Consider the following 24,675-nt stretch of genomic DNA (forward strand, 5'->3'; position numbering starts at 1 on the left):
GGCAGGTGCACAGGCCATGTACCTGAACCAGAACGCCAGGAAGCACATAGACTCGTTTAAATAAATAACATAACATAGAGACATACGCTCAGCTTTTCCTATTGCCAAACCGTCGAGGTGGGGCGAATGAATTCAGCACTTAGTTGGGGACAAGAGTGGGGTCAGTGGTGTTCTGTGGGTGGCACTCCCTGCTCACGGACTGTGCCTCTAACTAACCAAAGAAGGTCGGCACCTGGGTTCTTTTTTTTTTCTTAAAGCCATGCACCTGTACAGAGGGCAGCTGCTCCTGGCTCTGCCAGGCCTTGCAAGGCCTTTGAGAGACCAGTAGTGGAGCTGGGTGGGGCCCGAGGCGGCTGCTAACACCTCAGGCTCACCCGTGGGCTTCAAGAAGCCCAGATTCCTAGCCCTGTCTCCAGAGTCGGCCTCAGACGGCCGGGAGGGGCCCAGGAACCTGGCATTGCTAGAGCTCTTCAGGTCCACCGAAGGCGAAGCCTGAACTGCTTCAAGCCAAGTACTGTCAGAGGAAGACATTCCACCACAGACCGACCTCACATTTCTGATACCCGATTGCTCACCCACAGCAGGTTAAAGGGGAGAGTTCTGGAGATCAAGTCCTCCCGTGCTCAAAACCTGCCTTACGAGGCAGGAGACGGAAAATTGCACAGAGTACTCTGACCTGCGTTCGCCTTGATCCATGGTTGAGCTCCATCAAGCTCCAATCTTTTTAATATCTTGAGGACCAGCATATATTATACTTTATGGGGCTGAGGCCATTCTGAGCCATCGAGGTTCAGTGAGTAGTTTGGCTGTTTTCTTTCTTACCCGCAAACAGAATTGCTTTACAGCAGAGAGATGGGAGGAGTCCCGTACCCAAGAGTCACTTTAAAAGTGGAAAGCAAGCATCCCTGAATCTAGAGGGAACCCTGGCTTCCCCTGGGAGCTGCCCAGCGCTCAGTCAGTGGAGAGCACAAAGGTGGAGGGGGGGAACGGGGTCGTGGGCACCCTGTCAGCAGGGTGATCGCCAGGCGCCAAGCCCTGTGCAGCCCAGCGGGAGCCCGGGAAGAAGGCAGGCTTCCCGGCGGCGGGGAGAGAGCAGTCTTTGCTGGGTCCTGATTCACCAGCTGGAAGACTCGGGGTGACTGACGGTCCTTAGCAAGATGCAGCCTCGGAGGTGCCCGACTCCCAGCGTCTCCTCAGAGCCTGAGGCTCGGATCAGGGGCGCGGGAAGACGGCGCCCCTCCCCTGTACAAAGGATGCATTTCCATTTATGGCTGTTTAGCTCCTGAAACATTTCAAGTCATAAATAAATAACCAGTGTAAACAAAAGGCAGTGTGTAGGTGCTTGCCCGTGGGGTGCCGTTCAGGCTCTTCGGCCCCAAAGGATGGCTGAGGGTGCCTGGTGCCCGGTTCCCGACGCGGGTGGGTGGCTCGCGGGCGGTTATTGCCTGTTATCTTTGGACACATTGTGGGCCAGCCAGTTCACTTTGGTCTTCCAGCTCTCCCGGAGGGCTTCATTAAACTTCACCCGGAAGTGCTTTAGAGCCTCCTCCTCTGTCTTCCCCAACGCCAGGGAGTCCTGGGGTAAAACCGCCAAAGCAGTGAGCTCGACCCGACGAGGGGCAACCCCCACCCCGCCCCGAATATGGTAAATTCCCTCCTGAAAGACTCGCAGGAAGGGAATCGGGAGACAGCCACCAACATCTCCCCTGGGAAAAGCTCTCTGTTCTGATCCCAAACCGAGATGGGTCTCCCGACCCACCCTCCAAGTAAGAAGCCAACTCCAGCCAGGAAGCCGCGGGCCCCCAAAGTCGCAGGGGTGGACAGGTGGCCTCACCTTCCGCACAGGGGGAGAGGAGGAGGGGGCAGCGTTGTTGTGCATGACCCAGGCACCACAGAGGGGCTCGTGGCCGACCACCCTCCCGACCCCCCAGCTTCTCCCACACTGAAAAGACACAGGAAGGAAAAGCAGTTTTAAACGAGGACGGAATGTATCTAATCGCGCCCTCTTGTTCGAGTGGAACCACGGCAGCCTGCGGAGGACGGGAGGGCGGGCCAGGGAGGTCCCAGCACATCTGCCACGGACCCAGGCTGACCCCCGGCTGGGTCGCGGGCGGCATGAGGAACCCCCACTGGGAGTGCCCTGTGGGGTCCACGGTGCTCGGAGGCGGGCCTCGGGGACTTGGGGGCTACCGGGTCTGCCCGACTGGGGCGGCCCTACCCTGGCATTTACCTTGAGATACTGGGTGTCTTTGGAGCAGCTGAGCTCCGGCAGGCCGGCGGCCCGCATCAGGGCGAAGAGGTGAAGGAAGAGCAGCCCGTGACGCCGCAGGATGGTGTAGGCTCGCTCACAGTAACCCCGGAATCTGCGGGGCCAGAGGGACGTGGCAGGCAGGGCTCTGGCTCCTCCCAGCCATTCCCGCCCTGCTCTCACCCTGGAAACGGCCCCCGCCCCTTCCTCCTCCAGGACCCGACCCTGAGCCCGGCCCGGGACCCCGAGCACCCTCACCTTTCAAATTTCTCACTGTTACTCGTTTTCCCCTGCTGGATCACGTGCACAAAGTCATACGTGAGGATGAATGGGACTCGCTCACGGTTGATTCCAAACTTGGTCTTGAAATTCCCCAGAAAGTGGCCAAAATCGATGTGGAACAGCTAAGAAGAGGCAGGGAGAAGCGGTCAGAGAGGAGAGTGCCCTGGTCGGGGAGGGGGGCTCCGGGAGGGAGAGACAGAAAGCCGGGAGGGTGCGGCGCACCCGGCAGCCGGCTCTGCCCTACCTGCCCATTCTCGCGGATCATGATGTTGTCGCTGTGCCGATCACCAATGCCTAGCACGTAAGTGGCCACGCAGTAGCCGGCGCAAGAGAGGGTAAACTCCTCGATGGCTCGATCCAAGGCCTCCCTGTGTGTGTGTTGGCGGGAAGGGGGATTCAAAACGGTGGGCATTTCCCAACAACTTCTACGAAGAGGTGGGGTCTGTGTCCCCTCCTCTTCAATCTGGCCTTATGACCAGTGGGACAGGGAGGAAGCGGTGTTGGGCTCATCCCACAGTCTCGGCCTTAAGACACCTGGCAGCTCTTGAATCTAACCTGTTGCCAGGCCGGTTCAGGAAGCCAGGGCCGGTCTACTTGCAGAGGGGAGGCCACGTGGAGACACGTGACCGGGGCCCGCCCGGCCGGTCAAGCCACCAGCGGCGAAGAGTTGCATGAGTGGTTCCAGGCCAGAGAACCACTTAGCTCAGCCAGCTCAAGCTGCAGGTTTGTGAGCCCATAATATCTGGTGGTGGTTTTACGTCCCTAAGCTGAGAGTGGTCGCTACATGGCGACACGGGTAACTGACCCCTGGGCTAATGGAGACCCACTCTGCCCCAACAGGGCAGGCCTGGTGCCCGGCTGAGCAAAGAAGCCGTGGAGACTGTCACGGGCCCTACCCCTCACCTTTGACTCCTAAAACTTTGACTCTTGGAAAGGAGAGGGCGTCCATCCCCCGGGCCCGGAACCTACCCAGGGTTCTTGGACTTGAGCCAGTTGAGCAGGGCATCCTTGTTGAAGGCCGCTGTGGCCGCCATGTTGCTCTTGTTGAGCTGGATGTTGGCGATGGTGTCTGAGTGAAGCACCACCTCGATGAGGCCTGTGCGGTCCCCCGTGGAGAGGCAGCCATAGGGGGTCATCCTAGCCAGGGGGGAGGAGGGGCAAGGAAATGCTGAGGTCACGGGCTGTCCCTGGGGTGACCTGACACTCCGTCCCACCCAGAGGGGCTCAAGACAGCCAAAACAGCCCCAGGAGACGCTGCAAGGGAGGGGAGAGGCGCTGGGAGGAGTCCGTGACGCCCGGAACTCGGGGGGAAGACTCCTTGGAGAGGTCAGCACCTGCACCCAAGCTGCACAGAAGAAACGGAGGCACTTTGGCCGAGCTCATGTTTGCTCAGAGAGAAATCCAGGTGGCCTGGAAGAAGATGCCACCGCTTCCCAAGATGGGGCAGGAGGCCAGGGACGCGTGGGGCGAGGGAAGTAGTGGAGCGAGACAGACGCCGAGGACCAGGCCTGGCCTTCTCCACCCTCACACTCTGTGGCCCCATATCGCCTCCCTTGGCCCTAATTTTAAACTGGTCTCTGCTCTTCTTAGAACAACGGGGGTGGCAGCGTTGGCTCTGACAGAGGACTCCTCCAAAGGGACAGGGTCCTAGGCCTGCAGCGAGAACGAGCGGATGACAGGAGGGCCTCTCACCTCAGGTCCAGTCCCTCCTGCTTCCACAGAACATCCATGAGCTGGATCATCTGCAGAGTCAGCATGTCCTGGCGGAGGTCTGGGCAGCCGCCCCCCGGAAGGAAAAGCACGAGCTTCTGGTGGGCTCTCCACTCCCAGCCAGGCCCAGGCCCCAGAGCCCCAGGACCCCATCCTCAGCCCGCCCTCCCCATTCCCCCCACCCAGCGCAGCACGTGTAGGGGGCCAAGGCCTCCGCGGCACTCTCCCCGGGGCCCAGCTCACCGTCCCCGTTCTTAAAGATGATGCCCACGCTGCCGTCACTGCCTGCCTCCTCATTGCTGTACATCACCCACAGGGGCTTCATCTTGGAGTCCATGAAGGTGCACTGCTCCACGCTGTGGGCCAGAAAGCAGTCAGCAGTGGGGGCGGGGGGGGGGGGCGGCGCTCAGCAGGGCCTCTGGCGGGGCGGGGCGGGAGGAGGCCCCGGGGGCTCGGGGCTCACCAGACTTCAGCCAGCAGCGTGCTGGGGTCCAGCGGGGACTGCAGGTTGGAGAGGGCCTCCAGGTAGGTCTCCTGGCGCATGCACAGGTGCATCAGCTCCTTGGTCTGGGGCTTGGTGGTCTTCTGGGAGCTCACTTTGACAAAGTCACTCAGGGCCTTCAGCTTGCTCAGTGCCTCCCCCTGGCAGGGAGAATGGGCCGGTGGGGTGGGGTGGGAGGCCAGGAGGGTCAGGCTCTGGGCCTCGGCCCCACCGCGGGGGCTCCAAAGGGCCCGACCCCACTCAGACAGAGCCTGGCCCAGGGCAGGGATTCAGGGCCCGAGCCTCACCTGCTTCATCAGCACCTTCATGTGGTGGGTGCTGCCCCTGCAGTAGGCTTCCATGATGAGGCCAAAGCGCAGAGCCACGGAGGGCACATGCATCTCGGAGCTGGAGGGAGGGAGGGGAGGATGGCTGAGCCTCGAGCCTGGCAGGGCCACACCCCTGGGGCCGGCAGGAACGGGAGGCCAGCAGGCCAGGGGCCCCCTCCTCCCCAGGGCCCTCAGGGAGACACAGAGGCCCCGGTGGGTCCACTACCGGAGATGCCAGAAGAGGAAGTGGCCGATCTTGCGGTTGGCCAGGGCCCGGTCCAGCAGGAACTTGGTCAGCTCGCAGTCGAGGTAGGATTCGTACTTGAGCACCTGCACCAGCTGCAGCAGGTACTGGAAAAGCTCATCGTCCCTGCGGAGAAGGGAGGCCGGTCTCACCTGAGCAGACCCCAGGCAAGGTTCAACCCTCACCGGGCCCGGCTCCGCCTTCCGGGGACAGTCAGGACCGCACCGCCCTCCTGAGGAGCAGGGAGCCCCCGGGGGCCTCACGTCAGCTTCCGCAGAGACTTGATGGCGAAGGAGCCCACGTGGCGGTCGGGGAAGCTGAAGTCCAGCAGCTCCAGGGCGCTCAGGACAGGCAGCTCGGGCCAGGAGCACAGCAGGTAGAGCATCTGGGGGGGGGGCGGGGCCGGTGGTCAAGGTGCGGGGCCAGGCGGGAGGCCCTTCCCCCCTTCCCCCACCCCTCCCCTGCCCCCCACCTGGGCCACGTCCTCGTGCTTGTTCCACTTGGTGACCAGCAGCAGGCGGGCCAGCGCCTCGGGGAAGCGCTCCTGGACCTCGTGCCGCATCTTCCACACCAGGTCCTTCTCATGCTCATACAGCTCCCCGGACCCCCGCCGCTCCAGGATTTCCCGCAGCTGCAGCTGCTGAGGGGTGCAGGCAGGGTGAGCTGCGGCCCAGCCTGGCGCCCCACCAGCCCCGGGCCGCGGCTCACCTCCTCCTCACTGAAGCGCCCGTGCTCCCCGTGCCGCCCGAGCTCCAGAATCTGCAACGAGTGGCCCCGTCTCAGCGGAGACCCCGGACCCTGGGCCAGCCCTGGCAGGGCCCCAGGGCCGGCGGGGGAGGGGGGAGGGTGTCAACCGCTCGGCACCCCTGACCTTGCGGGGCCTGCGACCCTCAGCGGTGAAGGCTCTCCTGTGCACCGCATCTCTGCCTCCACCCCACAGATGCCAGGAGCATCTCTCCCACCAGCTGTGACAACCAAAAGTGTCTCTGGACATTGCCCCAAGTCCCCCGGGGAGCCACATGGCCCTGACCGAGAACCACTGCTCTAGAGCACATGAGGGTTCTAGAGAGCTAAGGAAGTCCCCAGCTGTGTGGATGACCAAGCCCCAGCCCTGGGCACCTTAGGGGATGGGCGGGGGGAGCCCCAGAGGCAGGGTCAAGAATAGTCATCTTTAGTCCCACAGCCTCTGGACCATCCCAGACCCTGGATGGCGAGGGGGCTGACCTTGTCCAGGGTGGGGTAGTACACAGGGTAGGGGGCCACCTCAGGGAGGCAGATGACGAGGGCCGCAGCGCTCTCCGTGTTGGGGTTACTCCGCACTGTTCCCGTGGGGTTCAGCAGCTCCCCTTTCTCGTCTGGACACAGGGACAGACGGGAGTTGCCCGGGGAATGCCACCATCCGGGAGCCCGCTCCCCTGCGCCTCTCCCTTGCTCCCGGGCGCACCTGGGACAGACGGCCACATGTACAGGCAGCATTCCCCGGTCTTGAGCTGGTCCTTGTAGTCAAACAGCATGAGGTTGGCCCAGGCGATGGGGCAGTCCTGGGAAAGAGCACGGGCAAGTGAGGGCCAGCGGCGGCAGGGCCAAGCTCCCTGCCCCCACCCAGACTCCCTGCGAGGAAGGCAGCAAGGTCAGCCACCTCTCGGCTCCCTTCTGTTCCCAGAGGCATCCCTACTGCCGGCTTCTTGAGAAACCCACAAACAAACCACACCGGCCCCAAAAGGCTGGCCCAGCTCGGCTGTGGGGTAAGTCGGCGTGGCTCAGTGGCCGGTCACATCCTGGGCCTGGTGACTCAGGGCCCACCCCCCCACTCCTTCCCCGCTGGCTGCTGACTCAGGACACCCTGCTCCCTGTGAGGACAGTGTGCTTGTCCTTCCAACCCAGAGAGCGGCCTCCAGGTTCCCAGGTGCCTCCGAGTCACCCTGCTCATCAGCCCTGGGACCCAGAACCGTCACACGGCAGGGATGGTGGCCAGGATGGGAGGGAGGGTCGCCCCCATCCCCACCCCCCGAGGTGCACGCCTGCTCAGAGTGGACCGGGGAGCGGGGAGCGGCTCCCGGAGGCCCGGCCCCAGCCCCCCAGCCAGCCCCACCCACCGCCTTCTTGGACTTCTTCTTGGTGGAGCGAGCCTTCTTGGCCTTCTCGATCACGGCGTAAAGTGCAAAGCAGAGACGGGCCATGCGAGGCAGGTCGCAGATGTTGATGTCGAACTCCAGCCGCTGTTTCCACACGGGCTCCGAGCACACGCTCACCTCCGAGCTGGACACCGTCTTGCACAGCGTCTCGTTGCCGTGGAAGAGCCCAGCCTGCACCACAAGCTGGGCGGGGGGGTGCGGGGGTCGGTGCCAGGCGGCAGAGGCCCAGCCCCCCGCTCCCCTCCGAGGTTCTCTCCCACCCACCTAAGGCTCAGAGCTCCTGAAACGTCCTTATTTCACATGGATCTGAATCCCACTTCCCACTCGGAAGAAAGTGGCGCCGAAGGGGGGGCGGCTGACTGCTTGAGTGGGACAAGGGGCCACAGGGTGAAGGGAAGGGTACCATGGGCGCTACGCATGGGCTCCCCACGACTCTGTGGGACCCCGGGGCATGTCGCTTCCCTGCTCGGGGCCTCAGTTTCCCCACTGGGGCTTGGGAACTCCAGGGGCCCTTCTCGCTCCGCTACCCACGAGCTCCCTCCACAGCTCAGAATCATATGAGCCCCGTGGGCAGGCAAGGATTTCATGCCACCTGAACACCCCTACCCTGCTTCCTCCAACTGCACCTTGACAGCCCTCAGGGCCCAGCCAGAAAGCTGCCCCCATCCAGGGCTCCAGGATGCCATCAGGGAAACCCAGCCCTGCCTGCTTGTGAAATCACCCCGACAAAAAGTGCTCCACATAGAGACTGGACCTCTGTGGACCCAAGCGTAACATCCAGCAAATGGGACAATGAAATAAGCACCTCGCGAGCTGTCCTGGGGACAGAGGGAGATGGGGTGTGGGAACAGCCCCAAAGCGAAGCGGGCTTGGCCCCCAGGGGTCCAGGCGGCAGGCCTCCCAAGTGGCCCCTGGGAGTCCCAAGGCCCCGGGGCCCAGCCAGAGCCGCTCCTCTCCCGCACTTGTCACCTCCCAGACCCTGCAGTTCTCACATCCCTGGGCCTGGGCCTGGCCCCACAACTTCCACCCGAGTCAAATACCCAGAACTTGTTGGGCCTGGTTTCTACGAATTAGCCTCTCTGGCCGGCCAGCCAGCTCCCCTCCCCCCTTCCTGTTTTGAAGCAGCTCACAACCACCCCAGGCAGGGATGCTGGGTAATGTGGTCAGGTGGCTTTCATGTGACGCCCCCCTTCTTCCTCTGCCATCCCTCTAGACCACAGCCACCTTGTTTGTGCAGAAAACATCCCCCCTCCCCCCAGAAGCCCCCTACCTTCATCCGCTCATCGGCATTCACTTTGCTGCCCTGAATCAGCTCCACGCGGAAAGGCTGCTCCAGGGACCACAGGGACAGAGAAGAAGGCTGGGGCGGGCCGGAGGGGGAGAAGCAGGGCCGTCAAAGCAGAGGAATCCAGGGGAGCTCCCGAGGCTAGCGCCCCTGGCCCCTCCCAAGGCCCGTGGCCACCCGTGGGTGGGGTGAGTGTTGCTGGTTGGGGATAAGGCTCAGGTGCCCACCCGCGATGCCAGCCGCTTTGTCAGGAAACCTGCCATGCAGCCGCCCCAGGACCCCCGAGCTCTGCCGGGCATGGCGTTCTGTCTCTCTCTCCAGTACAGGGGGCAGGAGAAGGGCAGCCCGTGAGCCGGGCCTGGGAGCTGCCCCGGGAAGCTCAAACAGCACCCCCTGCCGCTGCACACCGCTGTGGTGGTGGCAGGCCAAGCTCAAGGCCCAGCTCTTAACACTGACCCACCAAGGAGCATGAGACCAGGGGCCCTGGACCCACCGCCAACCCGCAGCGTTGCCACTGGGCTCTAGGGTTGGCCGACAGCGGGGAGGAAGGGATGGAGGGGAGGGGAGGTGGAAGGCACCGGCTCACCTTCTTCATGGGAATGGGGGGTGGTTTGGTGCGTGGTTTCTGGACTTGGGGGGCAGGGTCGCTCTGCTCGTCCCGCATGGCCAGGATGGACGAGGAGTGCACCATGGTCAGGTGGGGGGTCAGCCCGCTGTGCAGGCAGCTGCAGATGTACTGTGATGGGGGGGCAGAGTGAGTGGCCGATGGGGCAGCCCCAACCTTGTCCGGATAAGGGACACTCCCCAGTGCCGACTACTGCCGGTCCCAGGCCTTCCAGCCTCTCCTGCTGACCCTTCTGCCCTCACCCACTTCCTGAAGATGGAGCCCTCCTTGTGCCCCTGGGGAGGGCGGCTGAGCAAGGGGATCCCCAAAGGCCCAGCTCCCCACACCCCGCGGGCCCCAGGAGCGCCGCCCCTTACCTGGAACTGGTACAGGGGGTAGCTGCCGTACAGGTATTCATGCTTTCCGTTCACCTGCAGCGTGTAGTCCTCAGGCTGCTCCACCAGGGGCTGCCGGAACACGGTGGCCTTCTTCCGGAGCGCACACGCCATCAGCGCCAGTGGTACGTCCTTGGTGGACACCTGGAAGGTGAAGCTCTCCTGGGGGGAGGAGGGAGGGTCAGCCCTCCACCCTCGTGGAGGGCCCACGCATTCTGGGACGCAGAGGGTGGCGCTGCCTATTTGTCTGGAATAGCCGCCCCCCCCCCCGGCCCCCCGAACGCGAGGCAGAGTCTGATGAAGGCACACGGCCAACACCCCGGAAATAGTTATCGAATGAATGAATGGACCCATGACCAAGGCCATCGGGTCATTCGGCCTTGTCCAACTTGCCTGGTGGGACGTCGGCCCAAGCCCCTCATCACAGGCATGGGTGCCCCACCAATGCCCCCCTGGTGCCCCTGGGAGGAGAGCGAATCTGGGGTGCTGGTGGAGGGCTGGGAAGTCTCACGGGAAGCAGCCCCCTAGTGGGCCCCGGAGCCCTCACGCTGCCAACGGGCCAGCGTCCCCCGCAGGAGCCACGGGCTCACCTCGCTGCCCTCAAACTTGACGTTGACCAGGAGGGCCCGGGTGGGGCCCCGCAGGGTGCCGGCCCCCCAGCTCCGGGCCGAGGGCTCCAGCTGCAGAGGGAAGCTGTACTGAAGCCAGGCCTCCCAGCCCAGCTGCTGCCGGCGGGCGGCCGCCTCCTCGCAGAACTGGCGCATCTTGGTGCGAAAGGCATTCACTTCGGGGTCATGCAGGGAGTCGAACTCATGGAGGCCTGAGAGGCGGGGAGGCTGGGTCAGCGCGGGGGGGGCCGAGGGCCGGGGGCCGGGGCGGGGCCCGCCCGCGCACGCGCGCGCGGGTCACCTTTGCCGATGAGGAGGCTGATCTGTGAGTTGACCAGCTTCTTCACCCTGTCCCCCTCTCGGGCCACCAGACGCAGCACTGGCAGGAAGGGCTGGATGTCGCAGAGCCGCCGCTGCTCGTCCTCCAGTTCTTGCTGCTCTGCGGTCTGGTTGACGCAGGTGAACACATAGGCCTCGGGGTCGCTGAGCATGTGGAAGAGTGGCTCATACTGGGCTCGGTGCCACAACACCTGAGGGGACAGCGGCCGGTCAGCCCCTCCGGCCGAGGCGAGCAGGGCCACAGGCGGCCGCGAGGTGGCTGGGGGCTGGCCTCAGTCAGCCCTGCACGACCCTGACCAGAGGGCAAAGCCAAGATGCCCAAACCCCGTCCTCTCCTGACCCCTTAAGTGCTGACCACATGGGACCCCGGGAGTCTCTGTCGCTGCCCTTCTGTGGAGGGCGCCTGGAATAGGCTAAAAGTCTGTCCACAGTCTCCTCTGTATGTTACCCTTGAGAGACGGCCGGCCGGACATGACCTCCAGGCACCCCCCAGCTCAGCGTTCTGGCGTTCATCACCCTGATTTCCAAATGTTGGCAACGAATTCAGAAGAGCTGAACACACGGAGATAGCTGTCAAACCCTCTACGGGCTGTGTTCAGCTAGGGCGGTCAGTGGGCGCCCTCAGGGAAAGGCGTCCCCAGGGACCCCTGGGAGAGCCATCCAAGGGTCAAGCTTTATTGCAAAGGTGTTCACCACTGAGTCACAGAGAAGATGGAAAAAAGAATAGTCCCATTCTTCTTCCATGAGGGATGTATAATTATGGTCCATCAGCACGAAGGGATAGCATGGGGAGCGTGACCCAGAATCTGGGGATAGCTGTATGAACGGGCACAGAAGGCTCCAAGAGACATGCTAAGTAGGAAAAAAAAAAAAAACCCAAGGTATGTAACAGCAGATATAATTCAAGCCCATTTCTGCAAAAACAACTCGAATAAACATCATAATGAATAGAGACGGGGATTTGACAAAAGGAACTAGGGTTTGCAGGCAAAACCTGGTCCACTCCCAAGTTACTAGAAGACAGCCATGCCCACTCATTTACATGGAGTCTAAGGCTGTTCTGGACCCACACTGGCAGAGCTGAGTGGTTGCGACAAATACCAGATGGTCAGCCAAGCCTCAAATATTCACCAGCTGGCCTCTTGGATAAAGAAAAGTATGAAGAAACTGAAGGCAAATTGGGGTGTGTGCAGGGACCCATGTGTTTTGCATTTCTGCACTGTTGGAATTGTAGTAGGATGCATGTATGGTTCAGAAAAATCAGATTACCCTTAAAATAGAGTTAATCACATGAAAAATGTGTTATAATGTTAACTCAGGGAAAAAAAAAGATCTCAAAGTTCATAATCGGAATTATCACAAAAAACAACACTCCATAGAAAACAGGAAACACCCGAAGTGTTAACTGTGGTTGTCTTATAAGGGCTGGATCACAGGTGATTTTTTTCCTTCTTCTACTTTTTCCTATTTTCCCCAATCAATATGTCCATATTTTGAAATGTGGGGGGGGGGGAGGGAAAGGAAATTTAATTAAAAAAAAAAATCTCCCAGGAAGGGGAGATTAAAAAAGCAAAATAAAACGTCAAGGATGATCCACGATCCACTGCTTCTTTCCTTTTTTTTTTTTGATCCACTCCCAAGTACAAGCTTTTAAAATTCTGAGCTGAGGTCTTGTCCTCTGGCGTGAGCCACTAAATCCCACACTTCGCAAGTGGCGCAAACCCTCTGCAAGATCACAAGACACTCTCTGCCAAATACTTTCCAGATGTCTAACCCTTTGACTCAGTAATCCACCCTGAAAATTATTCAACAGAACCCAAAACTATTTCCAAAGATGATGTTTACTATGATGACAGCTCTATGGAGAAAAGACCGATAAGACTCTTTTAAGTGGCTAGGGCTGGGGATCGGTTCCAGAAATGATAGCACTGTCATGGAGAGAAGAAAAAGCCACCATGGGAACCACAGCCCGAGGCTCCCACTGGAATCTAGAGAGGGTAATCCTGCCCCGATAAAGGGAGAAGCTGCATTCAAAATGCTAGCTGGGCTCTAACTATAAGCTTGCAAAAAAATTTTAGATATTATTTATCTTTTGAAATTTGTTTTATAGGATCTCAAAGCTGAGCCTGAGCATCTGTCTGTCTGTCTCTCCCTCTGAGTTCCAGGCTCGAAGGTCGGGATCGTACCTTCTTGATGGTGCTGAGGTTGGCATTCCGGGACACAGGGAAGTTCAGATAGACCCCGGTGGGCAACAGGAAGTCAACGGCCACACTCTGATTCTCCTCCTTGGTCCAGAATTCCATGGGGCAGTCAAGCCCAGGGGGCATCCTGCACTTTCACTTCTCAGACCCCGCTTGTCCTGAAAAGGAAGGAAAGGCAAAATGAGCCATCCCAAACGTGCTGGATGAATCCTTTGAAAGGATCCTCTGGAAAGCAGAATGTCAGGACCTTTGGTGGCAGGAGGGTCCGGAAGGAGTCTCTCCCGCGGGCACCTGAGGCTCGCCTCCCTCTTGGCCTCATCCTTCCTGGGGTGGCTTTATTGCCCCCCAGGCCCCCCCTCACCTCTCATCACACCCCGCATCCCTCACCACAGTGGCCCAAATTCAAGACACCAACAGACCCATTCCAAATCATTTTTTCTCAGGAACGCATACACATGGAAGATCCCTCCACGACCACCAGCCGGCAGCCAGAGGCAGGGGACGGCAGGGTCGCTGGTCAGACAACCCAGGACTCGAGAAGGACCAAAGGATGCAGTTCTTGGAAACTCTTCCTTCCTTCCTTCCTCCCTTCCTTCCTCCCTCCCTCCCTCCCTTTCTTTCTTTCTTGCTTCTTCTTTCTTTCTTTCATATTTTATTTATTTATTTGACACAGAGAGAGAGCACAAGCAGGGGGAGAGGCAGAGGGAGAGGGAGAAACAGGCTCCCCGCCGAGCAGGGGGCCCGATGCGGGGCTCGATCCCAGGACCCTGGGATCATGACCCAAGCCGAAGGCAGCCACCTAACTGACTGAACCACTCAGGCGCCCCTCTTGGAAACTTTCTAACCAGAAATAATCACGTGGCTTAAAAACGGCTTTGGCCATCAAGTAATTTGTTGAAATAGCTCAATCATACCAAACCCCCCTGAGTCATACCCACTCCTCAGTAACAAAATGCTATAGACACAATTAAAGGTCTTTCGAGTATCTCCCCTGCTCCAGGCTACCACCATCTGGATTCTGGTTGTTTATAATTTCCATACATGTTTTTATACTTTGATTATACTAATATGTATTCACAAACAATTCCCAATATTTTTGCATGCTTTCAAACTTTGTATGAATAGGGAGTCTTCTGCAACCTGCAATCCACGTTATGTTCTTTAGGCTAATCCAAGGGGATACATGTAGCTCTAGATCATTCATTGTAACTATTGTGCTATTTCGCTGTGTTAATAAACCACAATTTATTTACCCCTTCTCTTGTTGATGAACCTCAGGGTTTGTTTCCACTCTTTTTGGTTATTACAAACAATGCTACAATGTATATCCTTACACACCTCACTTTGTGTGTATGTAGAGTGGGGATGAGTGTTGTCCAAAGAAATACAATGCGAACCACATGCATCATGTCAAAGTTGCCAGTAGCCACATTCAAAAGAAGTAAAAAGATAAAAATTAAGTTTAGTCATCTACTTTGCTTAACCCAATATATCCAAAATATAGTCATTTCAAAATGTCCATCAACATAGCAAAATTACTAATGAGATATTTTACATTCTTTTGGGAGGGCATGAAGTCTTTGAAATCTGGTGTGCATTTTCACTTAGAGCACACTGCAGCTTGGGTACTAGATTTCCATCAGAAATACCTTATCTATATGTCAATGTCGTACACTTTACAGATGAAAAAGGAGGGCCGCGGACTCCAGTTGCTCCAAATATACTGAAAAGTTTTCCAAGAAACGAGTTGAGTACCCGTTCTTATATTTGAATGAACCAAAATGAAATAAAATGCTTAGAAATGTTATTTATTCCTCAGTCCCTCTCCCGCATGTCCAGTGCTCAAGAGAGACCCGTGGCAAGGGGCCGCCACGCTGGACCGCACGGGTCCAGGGGAACTGTGGGATCACAGCCATAACCTATGACAGCTAGAACAAGATCCTGAGCTTTACTAAAGTAAAGCAGTGGTGCCCATTAGCAATGGCACCGGCGTTGTCCGCGGCTTACTCTCCCCATCTCCGTCAGCACTTGGTATCGTCCCATTCACTCATTTCTGCCAATCTGATGGGCACGGAAGGCTCTTTCGTCGTTTTAATTTATATTTCCCTGATTAGCCATAAAATACTTATCTTCTGCAAATAGCCTGCTTATAAATTTTGCCCATTTTTTTTCCTGTGGGGTTGTCTTTTCCTTATTGGTTTATAGGGTTTTTTAAAATATACTCTAGATTCAATTCCTCTGTTGATTAAATGAGTTGGAGATCTCTTCTTTTGGTCCAAGTCACCTTTTCACTTTGTTTATGGTGCCTTTTTTTGGTGAGGAAAAGTTTGTAATGCTGATGTAGTCAAATATTGTCCTTTATGTTTTATGATTTTTATTCTTTCAAAAAAGATTTCCTTACCTTAGGGTCACATCCTTGTAGATTTAAATGACTTTGAAAAATAGTTGAAAGAGATTGTTTAGTTTATGAGAGATATTTTTGGGGGGGCTCTGCCAATAGGGCCCAGACCTCAGCCTTGTAGAAGGGCTGGATGCAGAATCCGCCTGGAGCTGCAGGACATGCGTATCACGCTGGCGCAACCATGTTACCACTGCTGGGATCCACTTCCTCTGATTGTAAAACCACATCCTACTTTGGGTTCCTCTTTCTGAGAATGGCCAGGCCAAAGGTTTTCTTTTTGATTCAAAATGTAGTGGGGGGGGGGGCAGGCAGGAATCCTCGAGAATCCACTTACAATGCTAAATGTGCTTTGGCCATGCTCAGGATGTCAGGGGCACCTTCGGCCACTCGATCCCGAGGCCAAGATGAGCACATGTAGCATGAGCTCCTTAGGACTCTAGCCAAAGGGGCGGTGCCTGAGACAAATGCACCCCCTTGCTCTTCTGCCCCTTAGTGCTGTGGAATGAAGCCTTCAACTACACTTACCCACCTGGGATGCGTGGACATACTTTCATGCATAAAGCTCGTGCCTAAGGAAGGAAGACCCAGAATGGTGTTGGCAGCACATAATCAGATGCCAGAGATTCAAGAGGAGGAAGCAGGAACCCTCTCTCTCTTGGCGGGCCCAAGACCCAGGTGCAGCTACTCACAAGCCCCAACTCTCTATGAAGCTCAGACTCATCACTCTGCAACGTATGGGACAAAGATGCCAACTAATCCAGGGACTTTAGAACTGCTCCAAGAATGCAACTGGGTACAACCGCTTTGGCAAAGTATCTACTCTTGGTAGTATCTACTAAAACTGAGCACATGGTGCCCTATGACCCAGCAATTAATTGCACGCCTAGGTATACACTCACCAGAAACATGAGTCCATGTGCAAGAAGAAACACAAACAAGACTGTCTACAGCACTGCTATTCCCCATAGCCCCAAACTGGAAACTTCCCAAATGCGCATCCACAGTATAATGGGGAAATAAATGATGATCTCTTTTCCCAATGGAATGTTACATGGCAATGAGGATGAACGATCTACAAATGCACACAACAGTATAAACGAAGCTCATAAACAGTCTGAACAGAAGAAGTCAGGCAGAAAAGCGTATGTGCTCATGATTCTAATTATCCAGAGAACACAGGCAGAGCTCATTTATATTGGCAGAGGAAAAGACAGGGGTGACCCCAGAAGGAGGGCAGTTACCCCAGGGGAAAGGGGTATTGAGGGGCTTCTGGGGGCTGGTACTTTTCAGTTTCTTGATCTGGAAGCTGGGGACTTTTCACAAAGGCAACACACCCTCAGTTCAAGTGGTTCAGCCAAGTTGATTTCACTCCTGGCCACTAGCATGGCCTGAGCCTCAGGCCCAGCCAATCAGAGCCCTGAATTTCGTCCCCCGGCCGCAGGGATTGGATTGGAACCAGGAAGGGGGTTTGGGCCCGGCCAATCACCGTGTGTCCTCTCCTGGCCACGGATTCCAGGTTGGGCACGAGAACGTCAAGTCAGTCCAGGGCGTTTGACATCGGACTTCTTTGGGTACTGCATCCTGGGGTAGCAAAAAAGAGAGAGTAGCCACCTAGAGCTGCCGGTGACCACCTCCTGCCGCTCCTAGGGGTGAAACCTGATAAAAGACCACCACGAAGGAGAGGCGAGCTCAGAGTAGAGCGGTGGGGTCCTGAAGACATCCTCCGAACCCCTGGATGCAGGCATGCCTGACGCTACGCTCTGTCCTTGGACGTTTCAGTTCTTTCAGCCAAAAAACCCTCCCTGCCTCCCGCCCCCAATCTTTTTTTTAACTTAGAGCAGTTTGAGTTGGTTTTTGGGGTTTTTTTTGGATGTTTTTTGTTTTTTGTTTTTTGGTCACTTGCAGCTGCACGTTCCATTTTAGCTTTTAGTGTTTAGAAGGTTCTTTCCTTGGAAATTGGCCTGCCTCTAGGAGCCAACCCTCATCTTTGTGTTGTCATCTAGAGGTACCAAGAGCTGTCTGTCACCTGATGGCTCTTTCTACTGGATGATGGCTTCAGTACCTCTGACTGTGCTCCCTACAACACAGTTTTTAGACTCTTGCCAAAATTTGGTACTCTGAGAAAACAAGAGGTTGCTGTGGATGGGGCCTGACAGGCCAACTGTAGAAGAATGTTCTGGGTACCAGACTCCCATTGCTTAGCCTAAAAAAACATATCAGCCCCTTCCCCCAAGAAAGTTCTTCAGTGGTCACATCACTGAGCTCATTGGCTGTCAACCTTCTAGCTATTTCTCCCAGGAAGCCAGGTTCTCCCAAGGAATCTCCTGAATCTGAATGCAGAAATTCACAATTACTGTTGGTGATTTCATCTCTTGGAAATCATCGGCATCCGTGTATTACTGGACTTGATATTTTGTACGTACGACTCAGTCTGAGATACATTAGTTTAAACTATTAAGTGCCAGGAGTGGTGCAAGGGGGAGACACTGATAACCAAGCCCAGAGTAGGTAGGAAGAACGATCACACCTTGTAGCAACACGGTTAAGACAGCGCGCTAAATGGTGTTGTAATGGAGAGCAGCCTGCTCCCTGTGGGGAGGCCAGGGAGAGCCCCTCAGAGCGGAGGACCAGAGTGGGCCAGTTGTGTCCAGAGCAGATGGAAGGCAGGCCACCGCCGCTGGAGTGTATGGGTGGGGCAGGGAGGGGAGGACACAGAACAAGAGGGGCTGAAGAGGTCAGCAGGGACCAAGGCCTGCGGAGTCTTTACACGGGAGACGCCTGGGGGTCACTCAAAGAGTGATGGACAGTCTTAGCCAAGGAGCCATGGGACCCGATTTGCACCTAAAATGATGCCACTGTTTCAGTGTGGAAGGACCGGAGAGAATCAAGCATTGCCCATGGGGAGTGGGGTGGGGGGCTCGTGCCCCCGGGGGATGAGAAAGGCAGGGAATCGGGTTATATTCAGGAGCCTGGCGGGTAAGATGGGAGGTCTTCAGGGAAGAAGGAAGGATGACAGCCGGGTGTGGGCTTGGGAGACTGGAGGGGTGGTGGAAATGCACCGAGATGGGGGAAGTGTGAGGGAGAAACAGATTTGGGGGGCAACAAGACGGCAAGAGGTCCATTTCAGACATAGTGAACCTGAGCTGCTTAGTGAACAACCCCGTGGAGAGAGCCAAGGAGCAGCCCCGAGTGTGGCGCCTAGGGGAGAGGTCTTTGCGGTTCCCAAGGTATAACTGGGGGTCAGGAGGCTCCCCACAGAGAAAGGTGAGCTGGCCTGGAGACAGAGGGTAAGCGAGGGCCAGGGCCATCTCAAGGCACTAGAGGCATCAACCCAAGATGAACCATGAGCCATCCTTCCTTGCTCGGAGTCAGCCCGACTCTTGGCGGCCGACTTCCCTGTCCGCATCCGAATCATGAATACAGTATCGAAGGAACGGGACAAGAGGGAGCACCGTCCTTCCACGTCCCCACTCTGGCCAGCGCCATGCGCAGAACGGCTGTGTGATGGTGGAACCTCCCCCGCCGTGGGGCTCTGTCCCCGGAGCGCCCCATCCCTCGGCCGGCTGTCCTGAGATGCGCCCAGTTAGCCGCGCTCCCTCCGGCCCGAGGTCGGAGCGCAGTTCCTCGGCCTGCCCACGTCTGAGTCCCGAGCAGCCAGGAGAGGAGTTTCTCCCGAGTCCGTAAAAGCATCTATGCTACCTCCGTCCTTCCCAGCCGGCCGCAGTGAGTGTTTCAAGGGCCTTAATTTCTGTCTCTCTCCCTCTCTTTTTTTAATGCAGTTTATTTTTATTTTTTATTTTAGAGTGGGGGGAGGGGCAGAGGGAGAGACTCTTAAACAGGCTACACGCCCAGCGTGGGGCTTGATCTCACGGCCCTGAGATCATGACCTGAGCCGAAACCAAGAGTCAGACGCTTAACCGACTGAGCCCCCCAGGCGCCCCAACAGCCCTCATTTATTTCTAAGAGAGGAGGGCATGCAAGGGATGTAGCATCCCAGAGCCACAGTGCTTTCATCAGCCTGGGAAGGAGGCGGCAGGCAGCCCATTGACCAGTCCGCCTCCCCCCCACCCCCCACCCCTGCCCCCAGCTGGCAGACCTGTTGGCTGGTGGCTTGTGCTGAGCTCAGGACCCCTGAAGCCTCCCTCTCATTTCTTTGAGGTTCCACCATGTTAAGGCTGTAAGCTGCTATCTGTCTCCTGGGTCTGCTAGGGCTCCACATCTTTCTCGCAAGTGTGGCTGACACTCTGAGTGGGAACCGCTGCCCAGCATTTGTCAACGTAAAGGCAGGCTTTCTGGTGCTCGAGTCACATGCCCCGGGGGACAGCTTCCCAAGGGAACACCTGAGTCACTCTCAGCCGGCTCGGTGCAGGGGACAAGCAGCAGGGAGGAGGGAAGTTGTAGCCTGCTTGTCTGAGCAATAAACATCCTCCTCCCTGAGGGTGCCCTGAGCAAGACAGGCCTCGTACCTTCACCTGTCATTCTAGAGCAAGAGTCTAAAGGTCCCCTGGGTCATTGTTATGAATCCACCTATAGAGAGACATGCTCTGTTCTTGTAACTCTAGGACAAAACATCTGCTCAAAACCCGGATTTCAGAGCTGAAAGTCACTACCCCAGTAGCTCAAGAGAAGTCTCAGAAATGTCTCGAAGGTGCTTACATACATAGTCCAATATCTACCATCAACCCAGGCTCAGAGGATACAAGACCAGTAACCACCGGGACAAGGGACAGGGAGCCACACGGGAAGGCCTTCTGCACCATGCTGGACAGAGCAGAGTCCAGTCAGGCCTCCTGACTTGGGCTGATTTTCAGGTGCTTCTCAGCCTCAAAAAGTCCTTCTAAGAAGTGTTCTGTTTCCCAGACTGTCTTCTGTGGAGAATGAAGTGGATGCTTTTCCTGTTGCCTAACTTATGGGGGAAGTGGGTGCAGGTGGGCACTTCAGAGATGAATTCCAAAGATGCTTTACCCAGAGGTCCCACTTCCCAACGGAACTCCTGGATGTTTGCCTTAAAGGAGCTTTCTAGAGACCCCCCCCCCCTGTTCTGGCATCCAGGGAAAGCCCAGAGACGAATCAATAACCACATCCTCCCGGAGACCCTTGGGAAAAAGGACATAATGGGGCCCCCTTCAGCCCAGGAGGCTGCAGGTTGCAAGTTCTGTTCATTCACTCATTCAGCAAATATTTATTTGAGCATCAGGGAATGTGCCCATCGGGAATGGAACAGGCACCATCCCTGATCCTACGAAGTTTTTAGTCTAACAGGAGAAAATCAGAAAAAGAAAAAGAAAAACAAACAAGATGACATAAGATAAGAGTTGGAATGGAATAAAAAGGGCTTTGCAGGGAGGGAGGGTCTCCTTTGGAGGGCAGGTCCAGGGCAGGTGCTCAAGTGAGATCATATTGGAGTTGAGGCCCAAAGGATGAGAAAGAACAGGCAAAGATCCACGAAATAGGATTCAGGCAGCTGGAATAGGAAGTGCAAAGGCCCTGAGGCAGGAGACCACGTACCTGGAGTCCAGGACCCAGAGGGGAGATGACTGGGGGAGGCAGTGAGGCTGATCCTACAGGGCTTTGTAGCCACAGTGTGGAGCCAGATTTTGTTACCACTGCAATAGGAAGCCACTGGAGGGTTTTAAGCAGGAGACTGATACGGCCTGACTTTATGCTCAACAGAAATTGCTTTGGCTGCCGTGAGGAAGATGGAAGCGAGAGAGGCAAGAATGAGGTGGGAAAGCAATCAGGCCAGGGCCCCAGGCAAGAGCTGACAGGGCGAGATTAATGAGGGAAAACTTGGGCCCTGCCTGCCACAAAACGCCCCAAGCCTCTGCTCTTAACAGCTGAGGATCAGGCATCCCAACACCCCAGCCTTGAAACTCCCCGTCCGTAAGAACCTTCTTGACAAAGAACTGAAGCCATAGACCAGACGGAAAACGGACTGGCCCAGGGTCCCCCCAACAGGTGCAGTTTTAGGACAGGTGAGCTGTTCTCCCAAAACACGGAACCTCTCCCGAGGCCCGCATCAGTGTGTCCCCCCGGGAGACCCGGGGGTAGCAGCACCCTCCGTCCCTGGTGGCCACCCCAGGTGGTGGGGCAGAGTCTCTGCACCGCAGCAAAGGAACGGCAGAGCAAAAGGGGTCCTGCCCTGCAGACGGTGTCCAGTGGTGGTCAGGTGAAGGAGGAACCTGTCCCCAAAAACGGAATGGGAGGGAAGTCTCCAGAAGCCAGAGGCCAGCCAAGTAGGACATCCCCAAAACCATGCCCCGGACTAGGAAGGAAGGGCTTGTGTGGAGGGTGGTCTGACAGCCCAAGCTCCCGCCACAGGAGGAAAAAGGATGGGAAGGGTGAAGGCCGAGGACGGATGAAATAAAGTGATGTGAAGTCCTGCAAAAGGCATCCCGATGTCTGCTTGGCAGGTAAGCTGAGGACATGAGCTGCCTTACTCCTTTGTCTGTCCGCTGCTGCCTCCCTCTGTTCTTTCTTTGTTTCTTCTTCTTCTTTTTACTCTCTCCCACTTTTTTTTTTAAGATTTTATTTATTTATTTGAGAGAGAGAGCATGAACGCAGGGCAAGCAGAGGGAGAGGGAGAAGCAGGCCTCCCGCCGAGCAGGGAGCCCGATGCGGGGCTCGATCCCAGGACCCTGGGACCATGACCTGAGCCGAAGGCAGCCGCTTAACCGACTGAGCCACCCAGGCGCCCAATACTCTCTCCCATTTTATAAATGTGTCTCCCTTGAAGCCATATTATTTAATAGAGTGGTAACTTTTATTTTGAATATTTCAAAATGAAGAAAAAATCCTCAGTGGAGGAAAACCAAATAGACAAATAGACATCGAAGAATGAGGGGCAAAGATCTCTGGGAATTCTGTTCTATAAAAAGAGACAGAGGGAGAGAGAGAGACTCCTGACTTCTGCGGTCACCGGAAAAATGAACCAACTATCCCACCAAAAAAATTCTATCCCAACTATCTCCTATGATGCTCAGTTCATGGCCCACCCAGGGAGGCCAGGGGCCTGCACCCAAGTGGAAAATCCCCTGACACTACCCATCAAAATCAAGAGAAAGATCCATGGTCTCAGGTTTGGTAGTTTGGGGAATTTGGGACTCGTCCTAAGGAAGCAATGCAAAAGAAAAAAAATATAGAAAGTTATCTGTACAAAGATATTCATTTGTGGTATTCATGAAAGTGGAAAATCAAAAATAACAGGGAAATTATGATAATTGACTTATCAGGAGTGAAGACAGTCATTACAGTGGCACCTGTGTAGAATACAGAGCCCTGCAAATATTCCCCCCATGAAATGGAACCAAAAATGCCCCTCCATCTGCCATGGCCACATCTGTTTGTGGACAAAACATTTCAGAAAGGGTAGAGAAAATGAAAACAGCTCTAACATGGGTGAACATGGATGCTATAATAATGATTTCAAAATGTTATCTGTGAAAGTTAGGCAAGCACATCGTTTTGAAAATTAAAGCTAAACTGCTTGCGGCAAAAAAAGGAGCAGCCCCCTGCCCTGCACATCCAAACCTACCACCCCCCGATTGCAGGTGTTTCTTTGGGTATTTATCTCTGATTTTCTAAATGATCGATTTAGGCGGGTATTTCTCGATTTTCAACTTTTAACTTCTGATCTTAGAAGATGAGTCTGTGCCTCCCTCACACACACACACATATCCTCTCCTCCAGCCTCTGAACATAGCTACGTGATAAATTTTTTGTTAATCAAACGTGAGGATGCCTGGGTGGCTCAGTGGGTTAAGTGTCAGCCTTCGGCTCGGGTCATGATCTCGGGGTCCTGGGATCGAGCCCCACATCGGGCTCCCTGCTCAGTGGAGAGTCCGCTTCTCCCTCTCCCTCTGTGCTCTCTCTTTCTCAAGTAAATAAATAAAATCTTAAAAAGAAAAGCTTGAGTGCTTACATCATTATGACTACATAAATACTGTTCAACACTAAACCACATTGTATACTCTGGTTTTATTTCTTTTCTTGTTCAACTTTTTGTTATTTCTATAGTTGATAGTTGCCTCACTTATAATTTGCTTCATTTTCCATGTACAAATATAATTCCTTTGTTTTCTATGTACAAATATGTAATTCTTCCCTCAACTCTCTAACAGAATTATAAAACTCTTCCTAAGATGGTAAATATGTCAGATAATCCATCAGCTTCATTTTTTATATTCCTCCTGGGGTCCTCAGCCATACTGCTCCAAATTCGCCTGGTTCATCTCTAGATGAGCTGCACAGCTGTACCGTTGGAACTTTGCTTCACCATTATTATGGGAATTCTCCTCATCATCCTCTCTACCAGTCAAGGTTCTTGGTTGTAAGTAAAGAAGCCAACTCCCACTGATTAAGCAGAAAATTTGCTGACAGATTATTTGGCTTATTCGCTGCACTGTGAGGAGTCTCACAGTTCTGTTGGAGAGCTTGAGGAAGAATTAGTAGTACATTGCAAACATAGCTAATAAGAGATGAGGCGCTTATCAACTCCAGGAAAAACAGAAAGTTAAACAAAAAAGAAGAAATAGAACCTAGTACACTAGATTCCATGATGCATGTCTGATGGCAAAACTGCCCCTATTTGCCACTGAGTACTGAATGCTAGTTTGTACTTCTGCCATTTCCGTGCCAACAAGTTGAACTTGTAGCCCATCATTGCCGCCACCGCCATAACCACGGATACAGCACATGCTTCATCCCTCTCCTCTGTCAAAATACAGCATAGGTACATCTCATCTGTGGAGTCTAGGTCACAGGTCCTGGCTACAGGGAAAGCTTGGAAGTCAGTCCTTTTCAGTTCCCATGATGGGGTAGGTGTTTGTTTGTTTTTTTTTTTTCTCCACACTTGCAAAACTCAGAGTAAGGTAACAGCTGAAATACTGAAAGCCATTTGGAAATGGAGCCAAATGAGAACAAGAGACAATCATATATTATATCACTTGTTCCTCTTTCTTAGTTTACTCTCATTTTCGTAGAGTACAATCTCCACTAGTTTCCTTGAATACCGATACAAAGGTGCACACACAGAGAGCTTTGGAAAATTCACATCTACAAAGGTGCCTTTATTCTATTATTTTGCTTGGATGACAATTACAGAATTCTTGCTCAGGAATTAATTTCCTTTGGAAATTTGAATGAGTTGTTCCATTGTCTTGTAGCTTCTGGTGTTGCTTTTGTAAAGTCCAGTGCCATTCTTTTATCTGATCTTCTAGATGTGGCCCCTTTTCTCTCTGTTGACTTTTGGCAACTTCTCTCTCTGGAGTTTTGAAAGTCCATGATGATGTCCTGTAGTACATACTTTACTTTTATGTAGTATGTCTTTTATTATTCATTGTTGGGTACTACTCAGAGACTCTTCATGTTCAAGTTCCTTCAGTTCTAGAATTTTTTTCCTGTAGTTTGATAAC

The 24,675-nt window shown here is 55.0% G+C and overlaps 1 protein-coding gene across 4 annotated transcripts in view; it reads right to left on the minus strand.

The window, feature by feature from the left end:
* Positions 1 to 75: 75 nt before the first annotated feature.
* PIK3CD (phosphatidylinositol-4,5-bisphosphate 3-kinase catalytic subunit delta) overlaps positions 76 to 24,675 on the minus strand; it is a 63,681-nt gene continuing 39,081 nt past the window's right edge. For 3 of the 4 annotated variants that reach the window (XM_028108150.2, XM_028108148.2, XM_028108149.2), the window contains exons 2-23: positions 12,847 to 13,019; positions 10,623 to 10,851; positions 10,304 to 10,533; positions 9,696 to 9,875; positions 9,301 to 9,450; positions 8,700 to 8,789; positions 7,391 to 7,612; positions 6,739 to 6,835; positions 6,519 to 6,649; positions 6,003 to 6,053; positions 5,767 to 5,934; positions 5,558 to 5,679; positions 5,277 to 5,420; positions 5,030 to 5,129; positions 4,704 to 4,882; positions 4,484 to 4,596; positions 4,223 to 4,301; positions 3,500 to 3,667; positions 2,775 to 2,898; positions 2,507 to 2,652; positions 2,231 to 2,363; positions 76 to 1,576 (exon numbers count right to left, since the gene is read on the minus strand). In XM_028108150.2, the coding sequence (XP_027963951.1) occupies positions 1,439 to 1,576; positions 2,231 to 2,363; positions 2,507 to 2,652; positions 2,775 to 2,898; positions 3,500 to 3,667; positions 4,223 to 4,301; positions 4,484 to 4,596; positions 4,704 to 4,882; positions 5,030 to 5,129; positions 5,277 to 5,420; positions 5,558 to 5,679; positions 5,767 to 5,934; positions 6,003 to 6,053; positions 6,519 to 6,649; positions 6,739 to 6,835; positions 7,391 to 7,612; positions 8,700 to 8,789; positions 9,301 to 9,450; positions 9,696 to 9,875; positions 10,304 to 10,533; positions 10,623 to 10,851; positions 12,847 to 12,987 (3,135 nt within the window). In that variant the 5' untranslated portion in view covers positions 12,988 to 13,019 and the 3' untranslated portion in view covers positions 76 to 1,438. The remainder of the gene's footprint in view (positions 1,577 to 2,230; positions 2,364 to 2,506; positions 2,653 to 2,774; positions 2,899 to 3,499; positions 3,668 to 4,222; positions 4,302 to 4,483; positions 4,597 to 4,703; positions 4,883 to 5,029; positions 5,130 to 5,276; positions 5,421 to 5,557; positions 5,680 to 5,766; positions 5,935 to 6,002; positions 6,054 to 6,518; positions 6,650 to 6,738; positions 6,836 to 7,390; positions 7,613 to 8,699; positions 8,790 to 9,300; positions 9,451 to 9,695; positions 9,876 to 10,303; positions 10,534 to 10,622; positions 10,852 to 12,846; positions 13,020 to 24,675) is intronic. The other variant, XM_028108151.2, reaches the window with a different exon arrangement.

This window comes from Eumetopias jubatus, unplaced genomic scaffold (assembly GCF_037043125.1).
Source record: "Eumetopias jubatus isolate StellerSeaLion01/CBP00866 unplaced genomic scaffold, mEumJub1_p1.0 scaffold_4, whole genome shotgun sequence".
NCBI lineage: Eukaryota > Metazoa > Chordata > Mammalia > Carnivora > Otariidae > Eumetopias > Eumetopias jubatus.